This window comes from Bidens hawaiensis, unplaced genomic scaffold (assembly GCF_021521415.1).
Source record: "Bidens hawaiensis isolate Kalapana, Puna unplaced genomic scaffold, B.hawaiensis_p1.1 tig00000512_1, whole genome shotgun sequence".
Classification (NCBI taxonomy): domain Eukaryota; kingdom Viridiplantae; phylum Streptophyta; class Magnoliopsida; order Asterales; family Asteraceae; genus Bidens; species Bidens hawaiensis.
The window spans coordinates 2,327,942-2,350,618 of NW_027491033.1; the positions used below are offsets into that span (position 1 = coordinate 2,327,942).

The 22,677-nt window shown below is 34.0% G+C and overlaps 2 protein-coding genes across 2 annotated transcripts; both read left to right on the forward strand.

Moving 5' to 3' along the window:
• Positions 1 to 10,027: 10,027 nt before the first annotated feature.
• Positions 10,028 to 10,996, forward strand: LOC143632742 (uncharacterized). Its single transcript, XM_077101174.1, has 3 exons — positions 10,028 to 10,062; positions 10,173 to 10,266; positions 10,397 to 10,996. Exons 1-3 carry the CDS (start codon positions 10,028 to 10,030, stop codon positions 10,994 to 10,996), a joined length of 729 nt encoding a protein of 242 aa, XP_076957289.1.
• An 8,997-nt stretch (positions 10,997 to 19,993) lies between these two features.
• Positions 19,994 to 22,291, forward strand: LOC143632750 (uncharacterized). The gene is made up of 3 exons (XM_077101181.1): positions 19,994 to 20,065; positions 20,163 to 20,227; positions 21,937 to 22,291. The coding sequence occupies exons 1-3, from the start codon at positions 19,994 to 19,996 to the stop codon at positions 22,289 to 22,291; spliced, it is 492 nt and encodes a 163-aa protein (XP_076957296.1).
• Positions 22,292 to 22,677: the final 386 nt, after the last annotated feature.

Below are 22,677 nucleotides of genomic sequence, written 5' to 3' on the forward strand. Positions count from 1 at the left end.
TCATTGATGATGAATAGTAGTTTATGGCCTCCGCTTGATCACCCACTATCTTCACGACTCCCCAAGGGGTAGGTAGCTTGATACATTGGTGATATGTTGAGGCTACTGCTTTCATTCCATGGAGCCAGGGTCTGCCTAAAATAACATTGCAACAGGAGAGGTTATCTATAACACAAAATTTTTTATATGAGTTTAACCCTTCGATATAGATTGGCAAGTTGATGTCCCCCAATGTCTTTTTAGTTTCGCCACTGAAGCCGACAAGCACCGACGTTATAGGAACGATTTCTGAATCCAGGATGTTAATCTTCTTCAGGACATCATGTTGGATAATGTTGACTGAGCTGCCACCGTCCACTAGGATCCTGCGTACATAATGGTTAGAGATAAATAAAGTAATAATCAAACCGTCGTGATGAGGATCCTGGATGTTCAACTTGTCTTCCTCATCGAAGAAGATTCTTTTGTCTGTTGTTAATGTTTTTGACACTATCGGATGATCCCCGTTATCCATCTTGATCTCCTTGGCAAGTCTTTTTGTTGCGGAGAAAGAAGTTCCACATATGTCTGATCCTCCAGAGATGAAACTGACTGCTTGCGTATCCAGCTTGTCCTGCTGAAGATCCTGGATCTTTGATTTGAAAAAGATTCTCTGATCAGTCACTCGAGTAGTGGGGATGAGCGGTCTTCTTTCATCATCCAACTCGAACTTTTCTACGGAATTCTCTTTGATGGTACATGAATCTTTAAATAGATCATAATCTCTGGAGATGAAGTTGATCACATGAGCATCTGGTGGTGGTGGTGTCGCTTTCTGTGGAAGATCTTCAGGATCCTGGATCTTGGACTTCTTTCTTCCCAAGAGTTCTTTAAAGTGACCTTTGCTCAGAAGGTACCCAATTTCTTTCCTTAAGGCGATGCACTCGTTTGTTGCGTGGCCAAAATCTTCGTGGAAAGCGCACCACTTAGACTTGTCCTTGAAGCCGACAACCTTTTCATTTTTTCGGGGCCACCTTGCTTTTTCTTCCAAATCCTTTATGGCACAAATCAAGCCATGAGTATCTACAGAGAAACAATAGTCGGAGATGCAAGGATAGTCTTCGCTGTCTTCTCCTTCTTCAACTGCCCGTACGTTCTCATTGTTGAACTAGGCATACGGCTTCGCATTGTTGTTCCTATTCCATGATCCTTTATTCTTCTCAGAAGTTTCTTGTTTCGTCTGTCCACCGAGACGATCCTAGATCTTTTAATCTTCTTCTAAGTGGATGTATCTCAATGCTCTGCTTCTGACTTCATCTAATGTCCTGCATGGAGTCATCACTAAATCATCATAAAAAGGGGAGCTCTTTTGAATTCCCATCTTGAATGCTTCAACAACAGTAGTCATATCAAGGTTTGGGATTTCTAGAGCTTCCTTTCCGAACCTAGTAACGAAATCCCTAAGGGATTCATCACTAGGCTGGATAACACGATATAAATCACTGGTTAACCTCTCAAATTACCGACTACAGGAAAATTGAGTGTTAAACAAATTAACTAAATGAGAGAAAGATGTAACCGAGAAAGGGGGGAGACTTAGCAGCCATTTTAGTGCAGCTCCCGTTAGCGTGGCTCCAAATCCTTTACAAAGGCAAGCCTCTTTGAGTCTCTCAGGAACATGATTAATTTCCATTCTCTCCCGATATTGGGCTACATGTTCCTCAGGATCGGTGCTCCCATCATACGTCTTCATGTTGGGAGTTTGAAACCGCTTCGGGATTTCAGCATCACATATGGGTGGAGCGAATCTGGATAATTTGTGACTTCCCTCCGGTATTTCAGGGATTGGACGTATCACTCTCGGGACACTGGATATCATATCCTTTAACTTCTGTAACTCCCTGGCCATGGCCTGGTTGATACCTGAATCCTGCATGGGAATATGGTTAGTATCTAAAGATATAGGATCGTACCAGTTACCTCTCTGTTGGGCGGAGTTTGGTATTCCATACGAGTATCTGGGATAAGAGGAGTCAGCAATCGGAGTAGGTCCTCCAGAAGCTATGGTCTACATAGGGATTATATCTCCTTCATGGACTTCGGAGGATCGTTGATGTTGTACTCCTGAGGATCCTTGATTCTGAAAGAAGGATCCTTGCTGAGGATACGTCCCAGCAGATCCCGGCGGAATGAAGATTGACTCTTGTCGATAGTATGAGGATCCTTGGCTTTTCTGACCCATGGATCCTTGATGGAAGTTAGATGACATTGGCTGATCTAACGAGAACCCTTGAGCTTGTTGACTCACGGACCTCTGTTGAAGGATAGAGGATCCTGGCTGAAAGAGTGAGGATCCTTGAGCCTGGTGACCAATGAACCCTTGTTGAAGGATAGAGGATCCTGGCTGAAACATTGAGGATCCTTGAGCCTGTTGACCCATGGACCCTGGTTGGAGGATGGATGATCCTTGCGAAAACTGTGCCATGGATTCTGGGCATCAAAGGGGTGAGATCCTCAGCTGGCCTCTTGTTCTTCCTGAGATCTTCTATCTCATGAAGGATCCTCTGGTTGGTCTTGATCTGCTTCTCCATGTATACTTTAACTTGCGAAAACATAGATGAAACATCACTGTTAGTACTAACCACCGGGGCAGCAGCATCAGTTTTTGAGCTCTGGAAGACTGGTAGTTGCGTCTTGCTTCCAGCAGCAGTAGGCCGTTGCGTTCCCGTGATTGGCGGAGCCATCGGTGGCAAAGTCCTCGAAGAGAGAGGGACCGTAGCCGGCATGGTTGATGAAACAAAGGATGATTGAGAGGCCATTGATAGTGATATGGGTATGAAAAAGTTGAGAATGATAAGAATAATATGGATTGTAGCACCAATTTCCCCACGGTGGGCGCCAAATTGTTTTGGACAAAAATCTACTAAGGATCAAGTATCCAAATCAGTTATGTGAGGTGAGGTGCTAACTCGATTATGACAAATGTATATGCGTAATGTTGATGAACACAAAGGTTTGATTACGAGGGAAAAAACCCTTAACCAAGATAATCTTACTTAAGTCAAAACTTATCGAGGTAATCTTTGGTAAAATAACTCCGGTCAAGGATTAATAAGATAATCTTTGGTCAGATTACTTTAGTCAATGATCAACAAGGTAACCTTTGGTCGATGAGTATATGGTTATCTTGGTCTCCGACACAAAAAACCCCCGGACGGTGAAAACTATCACCGTCGAGTTTATTGATTAGCAAAAAGTGATTATAAGTGTTTGTGGAGTATACGATCGAGATTACAAATAAAGCTAGTGTGTAGAGAGAGTAATTGCTTCTGCTCTAGTGTGTGTGTAAGTACATGTGTGTTTCTAGCTCGATCATATTCAGATATATAAGAAAAAAGTAATTAACAAACTTAACAACCTTTCCTAAAAATCCGGAAGTCTTCCACTAACCACTCCATGACTTAGACCACGTGCCTATAACCATCCAGTAGAAAATTAAGTGGAGGACCAGGTCTAGGAACCGTTAATGTTGATAAATATCAACATTCATATGAGAAACAATCGTTAACAGCACCAAATACCGAGGATCCATGATCCTGACATAGCTCTGGAACTCTTCAGAAGGATAATTGATCCAGACACGTCTTCAAGAATAACATATCCTCAGTATTCAGTTATTTGTGACACAACAAGAAGTCCTATAAATCCGCCACCTTCCCACTATCTTCATCCACGACTTTGACCACGTGTTTGACAAGTCCAATAGCGATGTATCCGGTGGAATAAGTCTTGGAGCCGTTATACTTATTAAATAACAACCTACACACAAGAAACAATTGTTAATAATACCAAGTACTGAGGACCACTGATCCTGACAGGATCTGTCTAAGGATAACTGATCCAAGAACATATGTCAGGATAACGTATCCACAGTGTCAAATTTACGTGCCCTAACACCAAAAGGGAATGATGAAGGCCCAAGTATTGAAGAACATGCCATGTTATATTTGGAGGCCCATGATCGTGTCTCCAAAGGTGGCCCACGAAAACGGGCATAACTTGGCCCACGAAGCTCCGTTTCAGGCCCATTACCAGTCAAATCGACGCTTGAGACGAGGAGCACATTATGGCAAACAGCCTATGGCGGTTTGGCCCCTGTCCGAAGCCCAGAAACGACTCCTAAATAAAGTTATGGGTCATTTTATGTTTTTTTTGTCAGTTTTTATGTTTTTGTTTTTGGGTTTGTGTTTGGCCCATGGCCCATTTTAGGCCCATTTCATATTTGAAACTCTATTTATATTATGTTGATGTATTCTGAAGAGATAGACTTGAATTTTATAATAAATAATTTTTCTCTTCGTTTTCCCTGACCTTTGGGTGGGATTTTTAGGGTTTGGAAGTTCATTACGGTATTCGATTGAATCAACGTGATTCGATCTTCTGTTTGGTTTTACCGCTGCATCAGTCCAACTCGTTCCAACACTCGTTTAAAGTCCGAACCACTATATTATCTATAACAATTATAAATAATAATTTTGTCATATTAAATTCGTCATTTACCGATCAAACAATTTGAGCGGATTTTAGTTCGTTGCCCAAGGTGTAACTCTCACGTGTCACAACCCGGTCGGCCACGTTGACTTACCCGAACCGGTCCATAATTCCAACAAAAACAACATTACGAATAGTAGTAGATCTATTGCTAATCCAACTAAAAGATAGGAGGCTGGTAGCATAACAAATGTTAATTATCCGTCAATTTAAAAGGGGGTCGAAACTCTTTCCTAAAGAAAGTAAGGAGTTCGTAGCCTTCCAGATCAGCCAAAACTGTCGAGTAAATCAAAGCTAACTTCGGTTATTCCTTTTTGTTGGCCGACCCTGAAGAAGCATTAACTAGCTATGGTTTCTCCCACTTCTCGAGTGCCTATTCCAACCCCAATTCAAACGAATACCCGAATTCGCTAAATATGACATTGTCCGCTTAAATGAGATGAGATAAGGTCGGTCCACCATTTTGGTAATGATACACCTTCAAGCACCCACTGATCCAGTTTCTCCATTATCCATTTGTTTCATTATAGAATCTAAAAAATCTCATTTAAACAAATCAGATAATTTGTTATGTTCATGACTATAAAAGTAAGAACTTGCTTCTTTGATTTCTTGGCCTAAAAGGACAACTCATTGATCTAAAGAGGACAATCCAGGATACTTCTACCTTTAACATATATAGGTCGACTGCTTATCACTAATAATTAAGGATGGCCTTAAGAAAAAGAAAGGGAAAAATGCCCAACCGGACAGGAATACCCCGAAATATTCTAGACAAGTTTGGGAATGGGTGATGGACCGGGAATGAGATTGAAAACTAAATATTTCGCAGGTTTAGGCGGGCTTGGAATTAGGTAATACCTAGCCCAATTACTCGAAATCATATACCCGTTTATAGGAAACAATACTGAATCATATACCCAAAAAATTTTAATTTTTTTCATTCTACTAGTTTTATATTGTATAAAGTGAAAGTTTCTTTTAGGATTTGTGTTTTGATGGATTCTATCTATACTATATATAAAGCAAATTTAAAGAACCACTTAAAATTCAAGAGGTACCGCATTGGTTGCAATAATTACAACATTCATTGCATTAAATTTTTAATTTTAAAGAGCAAAATCTATACCAAATATAAAACAAATCCAAGGGACCTTTTAAAATTAAGAGATACCACCTTGGTTGCTATAATTACAACCTTCATTGCATTAAATTTTTTATTTTAAAGGGCAAAAATGTCTTTTTAAAACCACTACTTTTACGTTACATGTGATTACATATTTTCCCCTTCATCTTTGATTGATTTGTGTAATTTTAAGTAGTATTTACTATTTCAGCCCCTCATGTTTGTCCATAAATTTCTCATATTTATTTTTTTAGTATTTAATGTATATTTTTAAGTATATTACGTTTTAAAAAATTTCAAACATACAAACAACGTTCTTATTTTTCTCTACGTTTTGGATAAATTTTATTCAAAACCCGATGTTCGGCTTATAAAGTACAAGTCATAACTGCATCAATTTACATGTTATTAAAGCATGAAAGTTGTAACTTTTATTTTATCTAATTTTGGTGGTTTTTTTCTTTTCAATTAAGTTATCTATCCATATATTCCTCAACTGTACTTATTTATCCTAATTAGTTACATGCAACAATACATGTAGATCCATGTTAAAATATATTACATATTGCTGCATTTAACTATATAATTTGTTTCATATATATTCTATTCACGTAAAATTCTTATTAGTTATTACACAACTAAATTAGCAATACAACCCAAATTAACTCATTATATCACGAATTGATTCATGAAGTAGCATAAACAAGTATGTCGTTGCAACATGACACCCCCGTAGCATTGCACGGGCATTCTACTAGTTTATAATTAAAAACATAGTATATATATATAAAAAATTAAGAATGAATATATATATATATATATATATATATATATATATATATATATATACTTTAAATTCCCTATGGTTTTTTTCTCTTTTGACAAACTAATCAACATACCTGGTGCCAATATGTATGTCCGATATTCGATGGGTAATTATCCGACATCCGACATGTATTGAGCCAGGTATGTGACTGATCTTTCAATACGTATATTATAGCCAACACCTTACCTTCCCTACTGATAAACTTTACTGTGATCTTCTTGAGCCTCGACGTTAGAATCTTGGATAACACTTTGTACATTCATTCAACTAAATTAATCAGTCTACAATCTTTTAGGGGCATCAGGTCTCTCACCTTTGCTATATGCTAGCGATATGAAGGAAGAGTTGTATCCTTCATTAATTTCACCCTTGAATTCAGTCATTCAGATTTCATAAGGAATATAACAAATTAGACTTGTTTAGTCTAAACATAAAAGGATTTGGATAATCGACCATTGCAACTAGTCCTTTAGACAAAGGTACCAAACACAATGTCACAACATATAAATATGCCAGAGTAGGACGCATATGAACTAACATAGTTCTTTAGAGTAATTATGCTAAACACTAGAGTATTCTTATTACTCTAGTTAAAAACTGTAGACTAATACTAATTACTCTAGCGTCTTCAGTTATTCACTTATTTGTAACATATAAGCTTTAACTAACCGAATATTTGGAATAGCAATTGAATGGTCGAAGCTAACATTTGCAAAATGTAAACTGCTTAAGTTTTGTTTTGTAACTCATCAGTTTTAGTTCACATCAATGGCATGCGGTACATTTATTTGAACATAAACTGGGTACACTTTATAAGAAAGTATAAATTGCTTTACTGAAAAATAAAATAATTTATAACTTTTAATTATATTGACATTATATATAGATAGATAAAGGATCCAATACAAAAATTGGCTATCGTACCGTACGTACGCGAGGCTTCCTATCGTTGATTTCCAATTTCATTAATTTGATCGCGTAAGTTAACAAAAGGGTGTTTTTGTCTTTTCTACATTACTTTTAAAAGATAATCGCGCCTGTATAATAAACGGTTTTTGCATATACCCTGTTTTATTGAATCTTATCGTTGTATCCAAAAACTGCTTAACAATTGGCGAGTTGTTGTTCGATTAGCATTGACGGTGTTCGTTGATTTTTAGCGTCATGTATTACGATCATCAAAGTAAGTAATTGTAGGTTTAATTCTAATCAATTGTTATTTATTTAGCTATATACTGTAGGTTTAATTGACGGATAAATTAATTTTTTCGATTTTTAGGTTTTTTTTCTGTTGAATTTTTATGATCGTAGTGTGTTTAATAGTTTTGTGAACTAATTGTGATTCAGTTAGACTTCAAATTATGTGTTTTAATAGCAAATCGTGGATAGAATTGTCTATTTTCTATTTAGAACGTGTTAGAACGTATAATTGGACTTCAAATTTGAGGATTCATGTTAATTGAGGATCATTAAAGAAAATTGGACTAGCAAATCGTGGATAAATGGACTTCAAATTTAACTAGTTAGTATCGATAAAGAAAATAAGCAGCGAGAATCATAAAGTTAATTGAGGATTCATGTGGAAGAACAACTTTGCATTAATTATAATCGAAAGAAAAGTGAACGTGTTAGAACGTATAATTGGTTAGTAATTGTGATTCGGTTAGAACATATTATAACGTATTAGAACGTATTAATTTATTTTTGATGTTTGATTATATTTTAAATTATATTTATTTACTGTGTATTTTCTAAACTGTAATTAGTTGTTTTTTAGGCGAATTTTTTTGACTTAAATTGCTTTTTGTTTATCAGATCCTTCATCAGATGTTGTTATACCGCAAGTTAATGCATCTTGTAAACCTGTAAAAGGAATGATTTTTGAATCTGTTGATCATGCATATGATTTCTATTTTGAATATGCAAAGAAAGCTGGTTTTTGTGTTCGTAAAGGAGGTTCATATATGAATGACGGTTTATTAAAGTCTAAATATTTTATTTGTTCCAAAGAAGGTCATAAACCTGCAAACAGTTATGATTCTATGGCTGAAAAATATGGTTCCAATAGACCGTATTATAAAAGAAGGAAGAGACCAACAATTCGGTGTGGTTGTCGAGCTCAATTTTTTCTAAAATCTGATGACGGTTTGAGGTTTGAAATAAATGATTTTGTCGAAGGACATAATCATGAACTGGTGGATGCAAAAGATATGCATTTTGTTCGATCAAATAGGAAGTTGACTCATGTACAACAAGATATTAGATATGAGTTGTCAACATCGAATTTGGGCCCTGTTAAGGCGTTTAATATTATGAGGACAAAGTATGAAGGATTTGAGGAAGTTGGGGCTACTAAAGACAATTGTAAGAATTTCAAACAGAGTTTAACTTGTTATATTGGGGAGTATGATGCGGAAATGGTTGTACAAAGATTAAGTGGGAAGAAAAATTGTTGTGATGGTTATTCGTTTGAGTATACTGTTAATTCTAATGGTGAATTAGATCGTTTATTTTGGGCGGATGAAATTTCAAAGAAAAATTATTTGGCTTTTGGAAATATTATATCATTTGATGCAACATTTAAGACCAACAAGTATGTCAATTTAATACATTTGTATTTTATTTTTATTTTTTTTACATATTTTCTTTTAATTTGTTTTTTCTAATAATTTTGTTTTTTACAGGTACAATATGGTTTTTGTACCATTTACTGCCATTGATAATCACTGTCGTAATGTTACAGTTGGTGCTGCGTTATTATCATCTGAATCTATTGAATCTTATTCATGGCTTTTGAAAGTTTTTCTTGATTCTTTTGGTATTGCCCCAAAGGTGGTTGTTACTGATCAAGATCCAGCAATGAAGCAAGCAATCTCATTAGTTTACCAAACTCGAGACATCGGTTATGTATGTGGCACATTATGAAAAAACTTGCTGATAAGGTAACTTTTTAATGTATTCAATGTACTATGCATATGTTTCAGAACGTATTAGAATGTCTAAACATATTAGTATTCATCATTATTTGATAGCTGCATATTTTTAAATGTGTTAGAACGTTTTAGGACGTATAAACATATTACTGTTTTAGTATATTTAGGTCATATTTTGTATTAGTGTTAGAACGTTTGTGAACGTGTATATAACAAACTAGCATGCATCAGTGTGTTTTATGTGTGTATTTTTTAACGTATAAAAACATATTTTTTTGTTACATCAGGTTGGTGCCACCCTTTGTAACAATGAAGAATTTAAACGTAAAATATGTGACATTGTTTGGACAGATGCAATTTCTCAATCCGAATTCGAAATGCAATGGGAACTTATAATGAAAGAATATGATCTTGAAACAAATAAATGGTTGTGTGACATGTTTGAAATGAGATATGATTGGATTCCTGCTTATTACATGGATTAGCCGTTGTCTGGTCTTATGAGAACTACATCGAGATCAGAAAGTGAAAATCATTTTTTTGTCAAGTTTCTAACTCACATTTATCACTAGTTGAGTTCTTTAGTCATTTGATCATTGTATGGAGATACAAATGCACAATGGTAGGAAAAATGATCATGATACAAGGTACACACATTCAGATCCGGTTAGCGAAAAAACCCTTTTGAGAAGGAAGCAGAACTGATGTATACAAAGGCTATTTATAATGATTTCCAAGATGAAATGTATCGTATTAGGAGCGGTGTAGCATGTTTGAAATCAACTGCAGAAGAAGATTTTGTGAGGTTTTCAGTATTTGACTTTAATGCATACGTTCCAGGCAGTTTGGAGGTATGAATTATTTATAGATTTTATTTTTTTTCCGCCTGAACGTTTTAGAACGTATTAAAACATTTTTTAAAGTTTATTTGATTTTTTGACAGAATGTTTTAAAGTATTTTAATATATTTTTGTGTGTCAGGTTTTGTTTAAGAAGGAAGGTGAGGAAGGAATTGATTCGACTATTTCATGTGGATGCAAAAGATTTGAACATTACGGGTTATTGTGTCGTCGCAGCCTTTATATTTTAAATTTGTTTAGAGTTACAAGAATTCCAAAGAAATACATGGTTGATCGTTGGAAGAGAGATGTTGGTGTTAATCCTAGAACTGCTCCAATTTCAACTTTTGGTAATGACAAAAATTTAAAACTCAAAGAGATCTCAAGGGAAATAACATTGACTGGTGAGTATCTCATAAATAGCTATGCAACTGATGTTGATGAACTTACTAAAGTCAGGGATCAAATGAACATTATGATCAAACAAGCCGATGAGACAAGATACAAAAGAACTCATTTATCAAAAAGGGATAGGTTTGCTGCTATTCTAGGGTATGATCAACCATCAGAGGTGACTGTCCGTGTGCCTAGTGGTATTAAGAATAAGGGTTGTGGGTCACATAAACGGATTAAATCTCAGAAAGAGATTGCTATAAGTCGGTCTGGGAAGAAATATAGGGAATGCAAAGTTTGTCATAAACAGGGTCATAACAGTCGAACTTGTCCTGAACTACAAGAATAATAGTTTTTAGCGTTATTGTTTTGTTTATATTTTTTCTGTTTTTATACTTTTTATGTTTCATATTTTCATGGAACGTGCAAGTTTGTGCTACTGGAACGTATAAGAACGTGTAAATAAACTGATACTAAATAGATTTTTATATTAAATCCGGTTGAAAAAGGAGGTTACAAAAGAGGATCATATCGAACCTATTCACAAACTTATTTTATTCTACCACACCATCACCACACCACATCATCACCACATCACACCACCACACCAGCAGTCACCAGGAAACCCTAGTTGTTGTCGAGGATCTCTTCGGCCCCTTCACGCTTTGCTCTTTTATTCACCGTCACCTTGTGAGCTGTTCTCTCTAGCACATCTTGAAGCTGACCATAGTATGAAGCTTGCTTTTCCAGGTAGGTTATTGCCTGTGTCTTGAATGTGCTATCTGGTTGCTTCAGAACTTCTTTGTGAAGAGCATCGGATTTTGTTGCTTCATCTGTCACACACCTCTTTGTATCTTCGACTACTCGTAGCTGATTGCAGTCTTTTTCAAGCTCCAAGTTGATTCTTGATCGGAAAATGCTTTTAACAGTAACATTTCCAGAATCCATTTTCTTTTTTCAAATTTTTGTTGTGTGTTTGTGCGATGCGTTTGTTCTCTTTTTTATAGACTTTTTTGATTTTTTGGTTGGTGAATGAAGTTATTAAAATTTTTACTTAATTTATTGAACTGAGTATAATTATATCTAGGCATCAGAACATATTAGTAGGCATGATTGCATTGCCAATTTTTTCAAAGTGAGTAGTTGAACGTATTAATGAAATGTGTAATTTGTTTTTTCTTTGTGTTTTAATTGGTTGGAGATTTAACATAGTTCATAATTAAACTAAAATCTGATGATAATTTTTTAATTACATGCAGTTGTCACTTTAGTAGTGTTATTATTGAAACAATCTTTTTTATGCTTTTGGTATAGAACGTATGAGAACGTTTTTGTCATATATTTAATTAAATATAGTGGTTATGTATTGGAACGTGTAATTGTCTTTATAGTTTCCTAGGTGTCAAATATTTTAGATTCTTAAATAACAAACGATTCACTTTTTCTCAATAATTTATTGTCACTGTAGTTATTTTTTGTCTTCATCTATCTTTATTTTATCTATTTAATTACAACCACATCTTTCATCTCACCATACAAAACTCAGTACAACAAGATATGGATTCCTCATCTTCATCGTTTTCTTCATCAGCTAAGGATCTGTTGTTGAAACAGATTCAAGCTCAAATCCATGAGGATACAAAGAATCAGGCTGCTTTACAACATCCATTTATCATCACCGCTGGTGTCAACATGGATATGAGGGATGAAATAGCAAAGTTGCTAGCAAACATGCCTGGTAGTACTATTAACTATTTGTGTGCTTTGTTTTTTATTGACACAGGTAAAAAGGAAGTAGATGAGTTGAAAGAGTTGTGTAAGGCGATAAAACTTCTGAACTGCTCTATTGAGTTGAAGACAGAGTTTCTTAAATCTATCATGTAATCAATGGATTTTAGGCAGTGTGTTCTGGTTACCTAATAATTGTTGCCTGTTTTTATTTTGTATTTTTTTATGTATTATGTGGTTTTTGATAACCTTTTCTATGTGTTTTATGTTTTATTTTGGTATGTTTTCTGAATAACTTTATGTTATGTTACAAAGAATTAAGCAAAATTAAGATCTGTTAACTAGAACGTATAAGTTAAATGTAATTAAACTCATATCTAGAACGTATTATCAATATAGAATAACTCTTTATTATCTTATAAACAATTAAGTAAAAATACAATATGTTCAATAGAACGTATAAGGTTCTTTACCTTGAACGAACAAACAAAATCTATCTAGAACGTATTAGCAATATAGAATAACTCTTTTGTTATGTGGAACGTATAAGCAAAATCTAATTAAACTCCATCATATTTCCATACAAAGGTCTGTTAACTTAAACGAACAAACTAACTATATCCAGAACGTATAAGCAATATAGAATAACTCTTTTGTTATCTGGAACGTATAAGCAAAATCTAATTAAACTCCATCATATTTCCATACAAAGGTCTGTTAACTTGAACGTACAGACAAAATCTATCCAGAACGTATTAGCAAAATAAAGTTCATTTCCATACAAACTAAAAATCAGTTTCTAATTTTCTTGTCTCATCAATTTTAGCAGTTAAATCTTGGTTACTGAGCAGCTTTTTGTCAGCTAATGCATCATATTTCTTCGCCAGTCTAATTAAATCTGTTTTGGCTTTGTTGATATCGGATAGTAACACCTTTGCAAAGTATTTTATCCTCAAATCGTTTAGTTGTCGTTTTTGTCTTGGACACTCTTTGAATGTTTCCATGTGTCTTATTGCAAAGACACCACAATCGAGTACGTTGTTTTTTATTCTCCAATCCATCTGCAACCTCTTTATATCTGCTATCTCCAACCTCAGCGCAATTGGGTGCTTATTTCTCGATAAGTACATGCAAAAAATATCCCTCTGTGGGTAATCAACCTATTAATTTTTTTATATATATTATTTAAAGTAGTTTTTACAGAATGTTTAAATGTTTTACCAGTTTTTCTGGGACACCCTTATATCTTTCTTCCAAAGATTTTTTTGTGGCATCAGCTTTTTCCTGAGCTGAATTAAAGCGAGCAGTTTTTGATATATCGCCATTAGTCATGTTGTCAATCAGCTCAATTGTTTCTGTTTTCAAATTGAAAACAACCAAAAAGAAATGGTATTCATAAAATACAGGCACAACAAATAGTGTAATTGGTTCGAGTGACTTGAATTTATGCAAAGCCATTATCTTGTCAAGGTTGTCTGTGAAAACTTCCAGCATTTTATATTCGCTGACGTTAGCTCCCTTCAAATAGTAATCAATTGGCTTCATGTATAAAAAATAAAATTTGATATAATTAATATGTGTATACATTTTTCTTAACGTACAAATAAAGGTGTAATACTTACTATAAGCGTTGATGTAGCAAAAAATCTTAACGGAGATAATTTTTCATCTCTCTTCTTCTCTTCATGGTTCAACAACTCTGTGTAAATGTCCATAGCACCAGCCAAGATGTATATATCCAGGCAAAAGCATTCAAACACAAATTTGAATGCAGTGACGTATTCTGATTTGTAAATCACTTCAAATTTATGTTTTTCAGAAAGATCACCAATAACAAATCTTGAAACAATCCGTTCATCTATTGTTATTTTTTCAGTCATTCCAATTTCCCGGTTCAGATATGGTGATTTCAAGGCTGGTGCTAGTCTTTTTTCTCTTTCTTCTCGCTGTAGTTTATTTATTTTATGACAACTTGCAGCTGGTGTAGGAGATGTAGCAACAAGGGCCAATTTTTTTGATTTAGATTCAGGAGTTCTAAATTATGTTGATTGATTGAGAAACGGAGTTTGCATTATCACTGTATCCAAATCTTCACTATCGTATTCATAATTTTCTTCAATATTAACATCAATCAACCCTATAATACGACTAAGTTATAACATACTTTTTTGTTTGTGTGTGTTTTTGTGATTGTATATATAAAACTTTTCAATACCTTGAGTAGAGTTGTTGACACTTTCTTTGTCACCAATTTTTTCATTCAATTCTTCCACTTCTGTAACTACATACCATTTTTTATTAGTATATTTTTTAAATAATATTTTAAAAGAACAGGTTTTTTAATTAATTACCTCGAATGGGTTCTTCCGTTTGTCTTTCAGCATTTTCTTGAGTAGAGTTGTTGACATTTTCTTTGTCATAAATTTCTGAATTCAATTCTTCCACTTCTGTAACTACATACCATTTTTTGTTAGTATATTTTTTAAATAATATTTAAAAGAACAGGGTTTTTAATTAATTACCTCGAATGGGTTCTTCCGTTTGTCTTTCAGCATTTTCAAAATCCTCACATCCTTTGTCAGCTACATCAGTCAATGGATTTTTTTCTGTAATTGAATTTTTTAAATGTAGAACGTATATAGGTTTTTTTTAAATGTATATCATCAGAACGTATAAGAACGTGTACACGAGATGGTATCTTTTACCTTGAATCACTCCATGCCCCTTGGGTACTTCAACTTGATTCTCAACATCATTTTCATTTTTGTCATTTACAATACCTAATAAATAAAAAAAAATTAAAATCTAGAGATGTAGAACGTATAAGAACATATAAAGAAATTTTATTACCATCATCTTTTTCTTTTGTTACATTGCCTTGATTCTGAACATCTTTCTCATGGTCAAGGCTCATAATTGGATTGTTTTGTATAACATTCTGAACATATGTGTCATTTAAAATACCATCAGAACGTATAAGAACGTATATAGGTTTTTTTTACATGTATATCATCAGAACGTATAAGAAAGTATGTATAAAAAAGTATAAGAACGTATAAAGGGGATAGTATTTTTTACCTTGAATTCCCCCTTGCTCATTGGTTACTTCAACTTGATTATGAACATCTTTTCCTACCTCATTGCCTAAAGTTTTTGGATTGTCTTGGATAACATTCTGAATATCTGTGTCATTTAAAATACCATCAGAACGTATAAGAAAATATATGTATAAAAAAGTATAAGAACGTATAAAGGGGATAGTATTTTTTACCTTGAATTCCCCCTTGCTCATTGGTTACTTCAACTTGATTCTCAACATCTTTCTCACGGTTAAGGCTCACATCTTGATTCTCAACATTTTCTACATAATAAATAAAAGAATTAAAATGTAAAGGTCTAAAACGTATTAAAACGTATTAGAATGTATTAGAACGTTCTAGTTTTACCTTCACTGTCTTCCTTGTTAGCATACCATGACTCCAAACCAGCTTTATTTTGATTTATTGAAAGATCAACTGTTGCAACTATAATTTTATACAGGGGTGTTGGTTAGGTATTGTATTAAAAAATTAAATTAACAAAAGGTGTTTACCTAATTCATTTAGACTTCCTCCTTCAGATTGAGATCCAAATGGTGTTTCTTTAGAACTACCTTTTTGATAGAATTTAGCTTCCCAAGCACAACACCTATCAAATAACCATATGTTTGTTCCATGTTTTTCTTTACCTCTCTTTACCAACTCATTGATTTCAAAGACAATTTTATCAAATTCCTCTAACTTGTTGTCCATTTCTTTATTCCAATTCTGCAATAAATATTTTTGTTAATTTTTTTACAAAAATAGGTTCTTGTATGTTTAGAACTGTTACCTCTTCGTCTTTGGTGAAACGTTCTTTTGGCATATATGCAGACAATCCAGACAACTCGGGTTGGGTATTGTAGTAGTCTATTATTTCTTGAGTTGTTGTTCCTATAGGCATCTGGAAATAATCTTCATAATTTTTTTCATTTTGTTCTTTTTCTTTGGCATTTTCATTTTCATCTTTTTCATTATCCTTGCCATCGCTAGTGTTCAACATACCATTATCCTCTTCAGTCACATTTTTCCCACCTTTTTGAACACTGCTTGTTGCACGTTCACTTACTTGATCATATATTATTTCTTTTCATTGAAAGCTCCAGTGATCATCAGAACCTTACCTTTTTCAGTTGGTTCAATATTTGATGGAATATCGTTCACTGTTTTTTGTTTTTTCAATGATAAAATTAATATAGCATCAGTAGTAATATTTTTAACATTATAAAGTTATAGTTACTTACCATGTTCAATTTCAACTATTTCATTCTCGTTTGCAGCAGCAGTGTTCATCATAGCATTATCCACTTCAGTCTCATTTTTTTGCACTAATTGAGCATGGCTTGTTCTATGTTCACTCACTTTTTCATTGCAAGATACCTTACCCTTTTCAGTTGGTTCAATATTTGAAGGACCATGATTCACTGTTTAGGTATTTTCAAAGATTAAATTATTATAGCATTAGTAGTCATATTTTTAAAATTAGAAAGCTATAGTTACTTACTTGAGTCTTCGTTGTTCTCCTTGGTATCAGTTAATGGACCGTTATTATACACGTAGCTATCCATGCTCACAAGAGTTGTTGTGGTAATGTAACTAATTGCTGGTGTTCTGATTGGCTTCTCAAACGCTCCATGACGTTTCTGATACTCATGTGTGTAAATCACTGCAAGCAATGTTGTAGGACCATTGAATTGTTCTTGTTTTCCATTTTCTTTTATACCTTTCCATTCATTTTTTGATCTCTTCAAATTATGAATCATGTAGCTACACCAATTCATATTTGAGATTTTTGAAAAGTCATCAATCGATCTGACGAACATTAAATTGACTGTTGTTGATTTTGTTATCAACCCAATGCATGTGTTGAACAACACAAGGAAATTCAATTTAAACTCATCCTTTTTTTCATTATGTTTTTTCATTATATCCAAGATGTTTTGAATACTTATCCTTGAATGGTCAAATTGTTTTAAAAACATGTCTGCACAAATGCTTGAGCCTAATCTTGGTCTGTTTTTTTCTACCACTGTTTCTTCACCAACTGGTATCCCAAAAGCCTCATGAACTAATTGTGATGTTATCTTAACAATATGGTTTCCCATATTTAATTCATTCAGATCAGGATCATAGTTCATAACCAACCAATATGCCAATCGACCAGGTATTGAGGTAATCTTCATTGTTAACAGTGACCCAAATCCTGTTTCTTCAATCCATTTTTTTTTTCATTCATCACTTTAATTGCTTCATGAATATTACTTGGTGCACACCTCATCCAAAGCTTTTTATCTACAAATTCTTGAAAAGGTTTTCTACAACGTGTTGGTTGAAGGTTTGGCCTTTTGGCTTTTTTCTTTGGTGTTTCAAAATCTGAATCAGAATTGTGAAACTCGGCTTCTGATTTTCCTTTATTTTTCTTTTTGTCATGTTGCTTGTGTTCCACCTTTCTGTGTTTGAATTTCAATGATTTGATTGGTGTTTCAAAGTCGGAGTCGGAATTTCTTTATTCGGCTTGTTTTGTTTTAACTTTCTTATTTGCACGTTCATGCTCATTTTCATCACTTGGTTCTGCATTTCTTTTTTTCTTTTCAACATCTTCATTACAAAAAAATATGATCAGTGTTTCTAATCAAAAAGATCTTAGTAACATCTTATGCTAATTTGTTTGTTGTTACAAATCAAAACAACAAACACAATTCACACCTAATTAGTAACAGCTTAACACGTTCTCATTATTTCAACCTTTATTATTCCAAGCTTAAAACACCTATGCATTTTTTAAACGTTCTAACACGTTCTGCTGATAATTCACATTAACCACCCTCTTTTTTTTACTAACAAAATTGAACATTAAACACGTTCAGTTTCTAATTTTTACTAAACAAAAGTCAAAAAAAATTAGTAACAGCTTATGCTAATTTGTTTATTGTTACAAATCAAAACAACAAACAAATTCACAACTAATTCAATTTACGTTCTAGGGTAACAATTTAGAAATGTATTGCCTGATTTTTGTACGTTTTGATGTCTGTCGTTGTTCGCTTTGGACCTTCGTTCGTTATTCTTAACAACAAGCTTCGTCGAATTAGGATTTCCGGCCGAGCTCGCATTCAACTCCATGGTTTTTCGAGGTACTCCGTTTACTTCAAAAACATATTGACGAACAAATTGGGGGTGTTTGATAACTAATTTGGGGGAAACTGGAGAACTGATTCGCGTAGTGGGAGGTTAAATTGAAATATTTTCTGGACGGAATTGCCCTTTTGATAACCGTATGTTGTCAATTTCCTTTTAATTACAACTTTGCCACCGCGTTCTATTGTACGCTCCAGATCCTCTCGTACGTCTTGTATGATAGTATATTATTGTACATTAAGCACCCCCTGTATATATTTAAAATGCAAATGTCGGTGCTCTCACAAATGTTACTGTAACAATTTAGTACAAGATTTGAAACATATATTACAAGTACTTGATGCGTCTGGTTTGACCCACGTCTACATGTGCGTGGCCTCTTTTCAAAGCATTCCTATTTCTGTTCAAGAACACCCTATTCTCAACAGTGCACCCCTAATCTAATAACCCCCGCTTCTTTTCAATTTTGCCTGTTATCAAAGTGGGAATCCCGATTTTCGTTATGTGAAGTCGTCTCATATTTCTGCCTCTAATCCGTTCCAAACGGCGTCGGAACATCTGAAACGAAGAGCCTAATATTCAGCTCGGAGTCTGAACTGGTTCACGGATGCTCACCTACCGTTCTCTTACTCCGCCACCCCATTAGGTTCCTCTGTTTCGATCATCTTATTGTTGATCGTCTATCTATATATGTTTGAAATTGATTTTGTTTTCTACGCTTTAATCCACTAGCGAGCGAGTTATAAGTTTTGAGGCTTGGCATATCTTTTATTGATTTACATACTTTAGCGTTCACTGTTGCTGTCTTTAAGCTTTAACTTTTTGGCTTTTAGGTAGCATTTACCAAGAAATTGCAAAATTGGTGGTTCGATAATTAGAGACCCTTGATATAACAGTCTGCAACTCTTCTGTTTTGAATTATGAATGCTTTTTATTTTTTTAAATCAAGTTCTCAACGTCACGTGTCAATACAGGAATTATTGTTGATTCAACTTAGAGATGTTGGAATACAAAGACCCTTCAAAGCTCAGAATCAAAAAGATAACATTTTTATCTTAGGTTTTTTTTTTTTTTTTGAAATTTTTTTAGGTTTGAAAAAGTACAAATATATGTATTCTATATCTGAATTTATATGTAATTTTATATGATCTCTAGGGTTTTGATTTTGAACTGTTTCATTTATCCATTCATTTTCCTTCTAATTTCTTGCAAACGAATAGGCATATTTGAAGACTTTGTGGCTATCAGTTGGATCTGATCTGGTGACCATTCGAAGAACATGAACCAAAGCTGTTGTTGCCTATTTAGTTTGTCAACTGATTATAATAGCCCCCCTCCCCACCCCCCTTCTACTCTCTCTGGGAACTTTAATCTATTATGGTCAGGTTCTACAACGAAAACTCATGGAAACAGATGTGGTGAAAAATGTTAATAAAAGCAATGCTTATGCTGTTTTGTTTGAAGCTCTTGGTATTGTAAGTTAACGAGTTTCCATATTTCAGCTCTTATATCAATGTAGTTATTTATGTCATTAAGTTAAGCTTCATTTTTTCTTCAATGAATTATTGACAGCTCATGCATCCTGATTATGAGGGGATGATGTTCCAATATGAGGCACTGCATGGGATATTTATAAGGTGACATAAGGTGAATTTTGCTTGATTTTAATCAACAGTCATTTTTAGTGTTATACATTATTTAAATAGTCTAAGAATAAATAATGCGGTATGTCTCTTGGAACTGCTTTATTGCATGTGTGAAGTCTGGAATGCCCAGGGCATTATTGAAGAATTATTGCAGGTATAATCCTTGTTAGCTCTATTTATGTTGTTGTGATCATGGATTTGATATAGAGGTGGCAAAACGTGCGTGCTAGGTTGGAATAAGGGTAAGAGTCAATCGGGTTTAGGTTGACTCTTCATTTTTTCAAAGCATTCTACTCTACAACGAGACATGTCATCCAGAGATAGCAAAACGACTTGAATTTCTCAAAACTGATCAGCACATCATTAACAAAAATAACTGATACGATATAATTTTAAAACTCTTATTAGTAGGAGCTTCTCAGTGAGAAACAATTGAACAGAAGATTATTACCTATATTTACATGATTGCTCCAATGCTTATGTCTTCAGTTTTTTGTTTGAACTTCAGTGAGAAAACTCACCTTTAGATCAAGGCATACATGACTTCTTTACAGTGCAAATGATCTTAGTTAACATGTCTAATGCACACAAAACATGGCACCAATTTGGCCCGCCGCAACGCGCGGATACGGTTACTAGTTTATATCTAATATGTGTATGTGGTTTATTAACATGAACAAATGGCATTTAATTGAATAATAATGTGAGCCCAAACCGATTTTTTTGTTGCCTGTGTATAAATGAAATGGCCGGCCCATACAAGCAGAAAGTTAACATACTCAAATATTGTAAAGGCCTGAACCTAAATAAACTCTTTAAAAGCATGGGCAAATGGGCCTTTCTATATTGGCCCACAGTCTTCGCAAGTTGGTCCACACTCAAAAGTCAAAACAAACGAACGAGTAAGTTGCTTTCCAATTCCCAAGTGTGTATTTCGTATATCCTCTTACAAACTTAAAAAACTCATATATTCTCAATCAAAACTAAAATTATCTTATATATCCAGCTTTAGTTATTGATTACTTAATGACCGTTCTACACATTTCCATATCAACAATAAACAAGTGAGCCAAACCGCCATATCTCCCCTTTTGTTCTCTTAATAACTTATAATCGAAAAATAAAATATGTGTGTTCGATCAGTTAATCGAACCATGAGTAATCGCAAGAAAATTGAACGCTAAGTAGTCTAATAATTTGAGATAAGTATTGTTAGTGGGTATAGAAAAATCTATGTTAAATTTAAGCTAAAATTGGATATGAAAGTTTCAAGTTTCAAAAAATAAGGGTAAATTGATTATTTATTAATTTATTTTTAATGAATCGGGTATATTTATATTTTAAATATGTTTTAAGGGCATATATGATAATTTTAGTTTTGCAATAATATATATAGTATTTTCCACATTTGTATGGTATATATAAAATTGCCCCAAAATATTAAGATTATTGATGAGGTTCGTGAAGCTGTGTGGGCTTCTGACAATGATAAAGCTCTGGGACAAGATGATTTTCGTTTGCCTTCTTAAAGAAACATTGGGTCTTGTTACAAAATGAAGTTATGCCTTATGTTTTTTATTTCTTTCACAATCATCAAATTCCAAAAGGTTGTAACACATCTTTCATGACTCTACCCGACTATTATTTTGGGTTATAGACCAATAAGTTTGATTAATTTACAATATGAAATTATTGCCAAGTTACTTGCCCATAAGATTATCGAAAGTGATTGATAAAGTGGTTGACCCGGCTCAATCGGCCCTTGTTAAAGATCACCAAATTCTTGATGGTCCATCAATTCTTAATGAGACGGTCAAGTGGTATAAAAAGATGAAGAAACAATTGATGATATTCAAGGTTGATTTCATCAAAGCTTATGATTCCCTTGCATGGAACTATCTTTTAGATATCAGGGGTTTTAGGGGGTTTGGGACAATGTGGATTAATATGATCAAAGAATGCCACAAGTCCTCTACAGGGTCAGTTCTTATAAATGAGAATCCGATGAAAGATTTATTTTCCATAGAAATCTTAGAAAAGGCGATACACTGTTGACTTTTTCTTTTTATACTGGCAATGGAAGGTCTCCATATTATGCTTATTGAACTAGTTAACTCATGTCTTTTTAAACCAACGATTATTGGTAAAAAAAAATGTCATTTGTCGCAATTTTTATGCTGATGATGTGGTGTTACTGGGGGAATGGTCCAAGGAGAACTATGCAAATGTCCTTCAAGCCTTAAATTGCTTTTATGTTGTTCGGGTTCGTAGATAAATTATGGAAATCCAATATTAACGGAGTGAAGTTTCTAGGAAATGGAATTAGGTTTATGGTTAAATCGATGGGATGTAGCTCGGGTACTTTTCCTTTAGGTGCCTTATGTCTATTGGGGAGAAAATGCAACATTAAAGTATTGGGATCGCATAATTCCGAAGTTTAT

Coding starts and splice junctions, on each gene's coding strand:
- LOC143632750 (XM_077101181.1), top strand. CDS start 19,994: ATGGAAACAGATGTGGTGAAAAATGTTAATAAAAGCAATGCTTATGCT. Junction 20,066..20,162: donor TGTTTGAAGCTCTTGGTATT/GTAAGTTAACGA, acceptor AATTATTGACAG/CTCATGCATCCTGATTATGA. Junction 20,228..21,936: donor CTGCATGGGATATTTATAAG/GTGACATAAGGT, acceptor ATTATTGCCAAG/TTACTTGCCCATAAGATTAT.
- LOC143632742 (XM_077101174.1), top strand. CDS start 10,028: ATGCACAATGGTAGGAAAAATGATCATGATACAAG. Junction 10,063..10,172: donor AAAAATGATCATGATACAAG/GTACACACATTC, acceptor GTATCGTATTAG/GAGCGGTGTAGCATGTTTGA. Junction 10,267..10,396: donor ACGTTCCAGGCAGTTTGGAG/GTATGAATTATT, acceptor TTTGTGTGTCAG/GTTTTGTTTAAGAAGGAAGG.